The 10,127-nt window shown below is 40.1% G+C and overlaps 1 protein-coding gene across 3 annotated transcripts in view; it reads right to left on the bottom strand.

Moving 5' to 3' along the window:
* Positions 1–3,026: 3,026 nt before the first annotated feature.
* The window catches only part of LOC117736655 (endonuclease V-like), a 48,237-nt gene continuing 41,136 nt past the window's right edge, over positions 3,027–10,127 (bottom strand). For 2 of the 3 annotated variants that reach the window (XM_034542136.1, XM_034542145.1), the window contains exon 8: positions 3,035–3,338. In XM_034542136.1, coding sequence (XP_034398027.1) covers positions 3,189–3,338 — 150 coding nt within the window. In that variant the 3' untranslated portion in view covers positions 3,035–3,188. Of the gene's footprint in view, positions 3,339–10,127 lie in introns of all 3 variants that reach the window. The other variant, XM_034542154.1, reaches the window with a different exon arrangement.

Genomic DNA, 10,127 nt, shown 5'->3' with positions numbered 1-10,127 from the left:
GCAAGCAGAGGAGAGTCAGGCAGATGGAGAGGAACATCTTCATTAAAACTGAATTCCCTACAACGGCTCTTGTACGTTATCTTGGAGGATTCTCAACCACTGCCAGCACACACACCAATACACACAAAGAAACACACTCACCTGCATATGATCAGACCATGTCCCTAATGCATCAAAGAGTTACCTTCAGTTAGGAAGGCACCTAACAGAGGAAACGTATTCTTTCTGTTCATCTTCTCTGAAGCTCTGTATGACGTGATTTGTGTCTTGGCACATTTAATCTCCATCCAGATGAAAACCCCCACAGGGCCCAGGTATACTGTCGCTTTTCCAAGAGGGAGACACAGACAGACATATGGTTAATATTGTATCTTTCCAGAGACTTTCAGCTCACGAAGAGTTTGGGACCACATGAAACACTGTTTGATGGTTAAACCAAGCAGTGAGAATTCAGCTGGAATAAAACCCGGTGATGAAAGGGACTGAAAGCACGTCGTCTCTTCTTTCTCTTGGAAGTATTCATCTGAGAGAATCGGAGACCCATTTGGAGCTCAAAAAAGGGAAATTGTAAACCTGTATGTTGTCACTGTGATTCTGTGCAGTCTAGTATCTGTGACAATGTGTATGCTTACATATCGAAGATGTGGTTTGTTTGTGTTTTATATAAAACAAAAAAACTAAGCTACAAACAGGTGAATCCCATCTGCTGTACAGACTAAAAAGTCTGGGAGTTAGCATTGTGCTAAACAGAGATATGATCAGATTTGAGACTTAAAAATTAGGACTTGAGACTTCTTCCAAATCTGATACCAAATATGCGTTAATAACAAAAAGAAAAATCCAGTTTTATGTTTTGATCTGGTAAAAGTGTGACTTGCTGCACATCTTAAATATCAAATGATTAGGCCTAATGTACTCGAAAGCACCATAAACACTGCTTTGAATGGTACATGGTTCAAATAATAAGGGATAGCAATCAGTCAGGGGTTTAAAATACCTTAAGATTCATGTGCAACTTGCTTGGTAAGACTTGTGACTTGATTTTCCCCAAGAAATGTAAAGTTAACTCTGGTGTTATATATACTATAATAATAATACTTCTGGACATATCTTAACAAAGGTTTGGAGTCTTCATAAACACTCTTTAATCGCTAAAGAAATGGAAAAAACGAATGTCAACCTTTAGTGGCTCTGATTATTTTAGAGGAAACAAAACCTAATAAGAAAAAACCCTTCTGATGAATTAAACTGTTAATAATCAAAGTTAAGATCCACCCTAACATAGTTCACCTGTGTTTGTGATGTACCTTGATTATATCTCTGTTGTGTTGGTGTTGCACAGTTGCAGAGACATGTTCATGAACTAGCTATCCAGTGTTAGCCAGTTAGCTGTATAATATATTATCATACATTAATTTTTTGGGTGGTTTTGGGGTTATCAGGCACTGGTGTATAATGTAAGAAATCACAGACTGATACAGAAATACTTCAAGCAACAAGCTAATTCACAAAGAAAGAGAATTGCAGGATCAAGTCTACCGTACCTCGTCAGAGAGATAAAGAAGTTCTTCATGCAGAAATACACTCTTCTGTACATTCTCTGGAGCTCGTCGACTCCAATCAAAAGAGTTGCTTTTTGTTCGGTTTTGCAACATATCTGCTCAGAGAAATGTCTCAAGGGCATCCACACTGCGGAGCATCTTGTCAAAGCTTCAAGAGTTCAACTTATTGATTTTCTAAGCATTTCTTTGATTCTTTCAGACTTTTTCTTATGATGTTTAGGGATGATATCAAGGGGAGATGTCACTGCTCCCCATAATAAAGACAATAATGGTCCAGTGCTTTCTATAGTTTCTCCCTAATGTTCTCTTTCTTGCTCCTCACTCTTTTTTCAAGGGCAAAATATTGTTTTGCCCTTGAAAAAACAAACTTAATTATTTATTTATTCTGCCTCTTCTTTTGTCTTAATGTCCAATATGTAACATAATGTAGAGAAGCAACCATACCTACACATTCTGTTCTGTTTCACTAATCAATGTAATTCAATTAATGGGGAAAGGACAGAACAATTATAAAGCTGAGAACAGTGTAACAAGAAGATAAAAGCAGGTCAGAGTTGATAGTGAACCAAACAAAGCCTGCAAGGGAGAGCATGGAGGATACAGAGAGGCTGCTGATAGAATAGAGCCAGAGCTTTCAGAGGAGGGTAGCAGGATCGCTGCCCTCTGTCAAAGTCTTCAGGCTCTAAAAAAAAAAAGAAGCAAAAGCAAAGATGTCCACCAAAGTTTCAACTGCTCAGGGCCTCTGAAAGTCAGAGAATAAAAGGTGAGATGGAGGAGAAGATAGAGGGATTGCAGACGGTAAAACTCCTGGTGCAAACAGAGAACAGAAGAGGAGGAAGAAGCTGCCAGACGAGTGAGCTGGAATCCTGTAGTGTCAACACTGCTTATTCATTAGCTTTGTATGACTTGTGAATAACGCTAAAATGTTCATAAGGAATCTGATGATGGATGGTAGTTGCACATTAAGAACAATTGTCAATTAGAGCAAACACGACTGATTAGAGTGTTCGTAGTCTATTTCACATCAGTTACCAAACATCATTTGTGCTTTTAGCAGCATCAATCTTTCCATAATGTATTTAAATTATTTGCAGAGTGTCCTACGCTCTGTACATCCCTCTGACGTGGGGCCAGTCTGCGGTCTCCACCAGCTGATCGCTGACCCCTCCTGCTGATCAGTACTGCCCCATCTGACCACTTCTATTCCTGGCCACCATCCCTGCAGAGTCAAGCCCCTTCCCCCCTGCCCTTCTTTTCCGCTTGCCTCGCTGGGACCGGCCTGGTACAGTGGTGCCCTCTGCCAAGTCTGACTCACTTAAAGAGAGACACTCAGTGACACATTATGGCCTGGGACTGCCTGTGTTATTTTGTTTGCCTTTACCATACAGCTCATTGTAAAAGTTAAGAGGAAGCCCAAGTCACACAACCAAGACATATTCACAGATGACCAGCACTCTGAAGCATACCAGGGACATTTATGATTTATTCACGAGGTTCCCAGTGTAAAAACCTGGGTGACCCAAAAATGTAATGAGAACAGTGTATAAAAAGAGCCGGTCTGACCCATATCCAGTTTGAATATGGGGCGAGTACATAAAAAAAAAAGATTTAATCTGTCTTGTTGTTTTAGTATTGGCCGACATACACACACGCACGCGCACGCACACGCACACGCACACGCACACGCACACGCACACACACACACACACACACACAGGTCTTCTGTACTTGCTGGTCTTCAGAGTTCTTGAGATCTGCCGTTGCATCTTTTTTTAACTGAAACAAGAGAAGAGGAGACAAAGAACAAACAATTTAATACAATGAAAATAAACACAATATTGTCATATACTGTATATATCTAAAATACAGTGTTTAAAGACAAAAATACAAACACCTTTTAAGTGAGGTAAATGATAGTCACAAAATCCAGCCTAGATCTGTATTAGAGGTCTTCAGTGGTTCCCTTGAACCCTAGGACCTGAGACACAACCTGGGACCCGTACAGGTTTCGGATTCATCGGGTCAAGGTGTCTTCTATTAAAGCGGGTCCCAGGCCTACTTAACATTATGTGTAATACCTGAGAGGATCCAAGAAGACCCAGCCGTGATCAGACAGGACTGATTAAGTCTTTCAAATAATAGACGTGTCAGGTTTGTTTCCAGTGAGTACATTTCCTGGTCTTTTTTCTGCTTTGGCACACATTTCTGGATTTGTAGTCTGTATATATAATTTCTAGGAATTATGCTAACTAAAACACTCCAATCTCATCAGAGAAGGACTTGAGTCATTTATAAAGCGTCCTACCTATGCTTTTTTTTCAACAATCAGAGGCGAAAAGGCACCGTTCTGATGTAGGCTTTTCGTGTATAGGTAAATCAAAAGGGTAGCCTATTAAGTGGATTAAAATAATAAGATTTGATTCAGCTGTGTAAAATGAGCCCCATCCAGCCACAACATTTACAGCTCTTATTATGGTGCTGCGTATTTCACATATTACACAGGAACATGCTGCAAATCCCTGAAGAACATAAAATATCCTCCTCCACTGTGCTATTCCTTTTTCAAGTACACTCTCTGTTAATTTAGGGGGAACTACATGAGAGGAAAATGGGTTACTTCTTTAATGTCACTCAATCTTGGCAAATATGCCCAGATATTGTTACAATGCATCCTCTTCTCTCAAATAGTATAGCCCTGCTATTATTTATCTATGAAGTGTATACAATGTTTTACCTGTTGTAATCAAGTGAGATATCCTTCATTACCAGCCAGGGGAACATTCACATCTTCTGTCACTGAGGACCCTTGCAGTGCGCAATACTTTGATTTAAAGTGTTGTTGGCTCTGACAGAATCATCACTGTTACAATAAAGTGCAACATTGTGAGGACACAGGCTTCTGCAAGAGTAGTATGAGTTCTCCTCTACAGCTTGCACAAGGTCTCAAATTAAGTACAAAAAAGCTCTGTGTTCTTATAGTGTTGTCTCATTGTTCGGTTTCAAACATGCTGAATTAAATTTGTTCTACCACTAACAATGTCTCATATCCCTCTTTGTTGTTATGGTTTATACGCAGATTATAATCTGTTCATAAGAATATGCAGACAATTCATTTATTTACATGATCTGTGTTTGTCGGTCATGATTGTTTGTTCTTGTGAGGCCGAATGACACATCACTTTAAATGTTGCCGCTGCAAGGAACTGTCGGGCGGCATCATCTTCTTTCCTTTCATAAAGGAAGGTCCACTGTTTCCTATGCTAAATAAGGAAGCATGGAAGATCCTTTCCTTTGCATTTAGAGCATTCGACCAGCACTTATCATGGCGGCCACTTAGATACTTCCGGGTCATTTCACTCCGTTAGGAACCTTCCTAACCAAAAAGGACATTTCGACCGCAGACATATCTCTCACTCATCTAATCAGCACATTAAGCTCCCTTTAGTATTTAAACCCCAGTCTCTCACACACACACACTTATACCAGACATTGCCGCGTTTCCCCCTCCGACTGTTTTTACCTTTGCCGACCCTGCATGTTCTGACTTCTCCTCCTCTGCCCCGGTAAACGACTTAGCCTTCTGTACACAACCGTGAGAATAACCTCACTCAGAGGTGAGTTTACACCAAGAGAAGTACTGAACACATCATACTGTCGTGCCACAGCTATTTCTGTGTTGTAGCAGTAGAACCTGAAGCCCAGCAGCGAGGCCCATTAGCAGCCTCCGTCATTATTTCCCCCCAAACAGTGGAGGCCCCAGCCTGCCTCCCCAGTCCAGTTAGTTTGGGCCCTACAGCGACACAACACAAAGCAATTTACGCTGAAAAGCCACCCAGAATATATTCAGTGCATTACCAAGGCAATCAGCAACAGCAAGTAAACTGGAAGAGAGCGACACTGAGCAGCAGAGCAGCGAGGAGAAACTAGAATCAGGAATTTTGTGAGAAAGACGGATAAATATTTCTTAAAAAGAGCCATATGGAAAATGAGATTGCTAGCTATTATCATGTTACAGGCGGCCACAGTGCAGTTCAAGGTGCTGAATGGGCAATAAAGGGACAGAGTAATAGAGTTGTAATGGCAAGAGAGCGGACATTACATAAGGCTGACTCAGGGTCAGTTTTAGAGGAAGGGAGATGAGGCCCCTGCTGTGTCCTCCTGTGCAGCCGGAGGGTGTCTATATCTAATTTTAGTTATAAGATATGGACACACTATTTCATGGATGGCGATTGTGGACAGGTATTATTAGTTCTTCTGGTGGGATTTTATGTGCAGAGCTGATGGTTTTAAGTGTAAAGCTTTGTAGAAAAAGGTTAATTATCGCAGTTTCGGGATGCCTTGTATGACAATGCAACTCAGTAGTTTGATCTGGTAGTTCAATGCCGGGATTTAAGGATAATTACAGTTTATTGTAACCAGTGTCTTTTAATTAGTTTAAGAGATCTGTACATTTCATAAAGGAACTTTATAACTCATATTAGCTTTTTAACTCAAATATGTTCTAACCAATGTATTACATTTGCTCAGAAACTATATGTTGCAAATCATTGCTTTTAAATGTGTAGAAAAAATTATGTGAGATTCATACTGACAAGTTAAACAGGTCAATGTGATCCATTCCAATTTCAATTTCCCCAGTGTCCTATCTGGTCTCTCTTATTAATTATCAGTATTTATAGTAACATAGTATAGTATCCCCAGTGTCACGTGGCTTTTACACGTGTGCTTCCGCCGACACATTTTGACATTGTGTGTTCCTATTATAAGCTCATTGTTAATACAAGACAAATTATGAGTTTTGGAACCAATAAAGTGCACAGTGGGGCTTTGATAGCTTATGACTCAGGCAATTAGAGTTGGGGAGTGTTTCTCTAATAGGCTATTATGCATCTTTTCTAATTAGATATAAGACATGATGATACATGACGGTGGTACTGCAGGGATGAAACTCAATTTATAAACAGGGAAACTATCAAGTGTTATGTATTTACAAACACATATATGTGAATGTTTGTTTCTTCCAGGAGTGTTTTCAATCCCAAGGGATTCAGCCAATAGAAAATGAAATGCTTTGTGGCATTTAGCAGGCCATGTTCAGAGTCAGTCATTAGTCTTGTTTTTTGCTGCAGTCCTTACTCTACTGTCACACCGTGAGCTCAGTTTAAAGCCGTATTGCACCATTCCTCAAAAAGGCAGGCCTATTGTTTCTTAATGGATGAAGGAGGTGGACATATACTGAGTCCCAAAATATTGATGTTGGAGATACAGGTGACTTCTGAAATAAGAAATATGTTACAAACATACCACGCTGATTATCCAAGTAGAGCTCCCCTTAAAGGCCCAGCGTGTAAGATTTAGTGGCATCTAGTGGTGTGATGCAGATTGCAACCAACTAAATATCCCTCAGCTCAGCCTTCCTTTTCCAATTGTGTTGGAGACCTACGGTGGCCTTCAGGTAGGGAGTCATCTGTAGAATGTTAGTTCAACAAGCTACTCTTATCAATACTCTGCTTTTCTACATGACGAACTCCTAACTATGACTGTTTGAGCCTTTAATCACTTGCCCTGTCATGCCTGTGTCTATGTGAAGAATCTACCGGGAGGCTACTCGAGATGGAACAGGCTTAATATCTCTCACGTGTCTCAGGCTAGCTAGCTTATTATCATGGACCAAAGCATCTGATAAATGATCTGCACATCAAAATGAATTGTCTTAGTAGTCAATATACACCTTGTTAAGACAAGGTCTGGACAATGTAAAGCATCATCATGCAGTTTGAGTAGCCTTTCAATTGTTGTCAATAGCCAAATTTCTATCCTAAAATAAAATAGGATTTTCTTTTCTAATTGGACATAGGAAACCTGTTTCTGTAATACCAAAAATCCTCAATGTCAACATAAACTGAGATGAAATAGGATTTCAGATTTAGGAAGTTTTAGAGGTGGATATGTAGCAGAGACATTTGATCACAAACTGAACATAAATGTACTTTGTGTCTAGTGCTAATTATACAATAAAATTAAAATAAAATTGTAACAGTGGTAAACATTATACTTGCTAAAAATGTACACATGATGACACACCCATGGTCACATAAACACACACAGGTACTTCTGCAAATGCATGCATACGGAAACATTTGCACACAAAACCCCCTAAAGTCAGCACATTTCTAGATGGTAAGCAGGCCTGGAAACTGCTTAGCAATGCTGGTCAGGCTAAACATCGACATGTAGATATTGTCATTAGGAGCATGTTAGCTTGCTGATCTTTGCGTTCAAAGTTCAGCCTCATAAAGCCACTAGAATGGCTTTAATTAATAACTAATAATTTACTTGTATTTATTTAACAGTGTCAATGGCTGTCTGTTTCTATGGGCCAGCCCTGTGATTGACTGGCGACCTGTCCAGGCCGAGCCAAGCCTCTCACCAAATGTCAGCTACGAGGGTCCGGTTCCTGCCCCTTCAACCCTCTGAAGATAAGACAATGGATGGATGTTTATTTTTTTATTTTAATATATGGCTGCTTTGTTACAAAGCCTTTATGGTCCTTTCAAATTACACAATGACACTTCTCATTTGGGTGCTAATATGGGGATTTTATATCAATTTGAGATGGTGACTTGCATTAGTTTTCGTGTCTTAGACATCAGAATCAGAATCTTTTTTTGCCAAGTATGTTTTCACATACAAGGAATGTGTCATGGCGGATGTCATTTGTAAGAATTTATGCAAATCCTTTTGTGGCATAAAGCTCTCAGAAAGAGGACAAGTGAGAGGAGTTGAGCTTCTACACATACCTCCTTGCACCACCTGCATGCATTAACTACAATCAAGGCAACTTTTCTGTACTGTGTACAGTTTTAATTTAGTTGCCCCTTCCCTACAACTCATTAAGAAATAATGAGAGTGACCTACAGGATAATTTACATGATATGTGCAAATAGGCTTTCATTTAGATTAGCATATTAGTTAGCCGTCCTGTCACTTAGCACAGTTACATGGTAAATGGTACACGGGCTGCTTTAACACTGCTTGTCATTATTCACCCATTCACACCTATTCATACACTGATGGCAGGTGCTACCGTGCAAGGTACCACCTTAGCCCCATCAGGACTAACTAACAATCATACAACATTAACTATACGGAGGAGCAATTTGAGCAAGTGGCTTGCCCAAGGACACATTGACATGGACTAGTGGAGCCGGGGATCGTTCTGCCAATCTTCTGATTAAAGGACGACCCTGCTCACCACAGCCGTTACTGATTAGGACAAAATCACTAGGTCACTCTTTGTTTGGTCATTTTAAATGAGCCTCAGTCCTATTTTAAACAGAAGAAGGAAACACAACAATACACTGTGCAACATACCGTACAGGCCTCAACAACAGATGGCTACTAGATTTATTGATGTGCAAAACAAAATGTACACATGATGACACACCCATGGTCACATAAACACACACAGGTACTTCTGCAAATGCATGCATACGGAAACATTTGAACACAAAACCCCCTAAAGTCAGCACATTTCTAGATGGTAAGCAGGCCTGGAAACTGCTTAGCAATGCTGGTCAGGCTTCAGACATTACTAGTGCACATAACATGAACCTACACACATGCTCACGGGGCGGTAAACATTAGCAATATTTTCCCATTTCCTCTGCAGGGCAGAAGGGAGAGCAGTAGATCTTCAGGGGGGCTGAGCCCTTCACTGGTAATAATCTCCTTTACACTTCATACTGCCAGAGAGATGAATCACGGTGGATGGTGTCACTGTGTGTGAGAGAGACGAAACGGGCCCTGATGTGCAATGCGAAGGCTAGCCTTTATGGTCCTTGTGTGTGTGTGCGCGTGTGTGTGCGTGCACGTGTGTGTGTGTGTGAGAGAGAATTCAGCAGTGCAGAGAGAGGCCAGGGAACCTTTTCAGACATTGTCAGCAGACCAGAGGTGCAGAGCTGTTTTCACTGACACAGATGAGGTTTCCTGGATTCAGTTTTATGTACAAGTAAAAGGTGAAGGAAAATAACAAAAACATAATGCAATACACTAATCTTTTGAAGACTGTTACAGTAAAAGTGATAATGTTGACTATGCAACTGCACTGCCACAGTGGACAGATACAAATAAAACAGTACTTTTAAGAATCAGAAGTTTATACCAAACATTTAGATAGAGATACTTCATATACACTTCAAGTATTTTGCTGGCTGCTCACTTTACATTATTATACATTAGATTGCATATTTTCTTGGCTATCTCTATGAATGCATACATTCGTATCACAAGTTGAGGGGCACTGACCAAATGTCGATATTTGATGAGTTAGGAGTGAGGACGGGCTAATAACTAACAGACATGAGTGGTATCAATTTTCTAATATAACTCTGGGTAAGTCACTGAATATATTTGTGTATTTCCTGAATGCTGTTGCTTTAAAGAAGTATCAAAAAGCCCCAAATAATAATTAGCGTTGTTTTTACTCCTTATAAATTTCATACACAAATAATTACTATTTAACGACATGGAACATACATAATATATGTGCAAACCAAACTGTCG

Source organism: Cyclopterus lumpus, chromosome 1 (assembly GCF_009769545.1).
Source record: "Cyclopterus lumpus isolate fCycLum1 chromosome 1, fCycLum1.pri, whole genome shotgun sequence".
Classification (NCBI taxonomy): domain Eukaryota; kingdom Metazoa; phylum Chordata; class Actinopteri; order Perciformes; family Cyclopteridae; genus Cyclopterus; species Cyclopterus lumpus.
The sequence above is the reverse complement of the archived record's forward strand: the minus strand, read 5'-3'. Positions and strand labels throughout refer to the sequence as shown.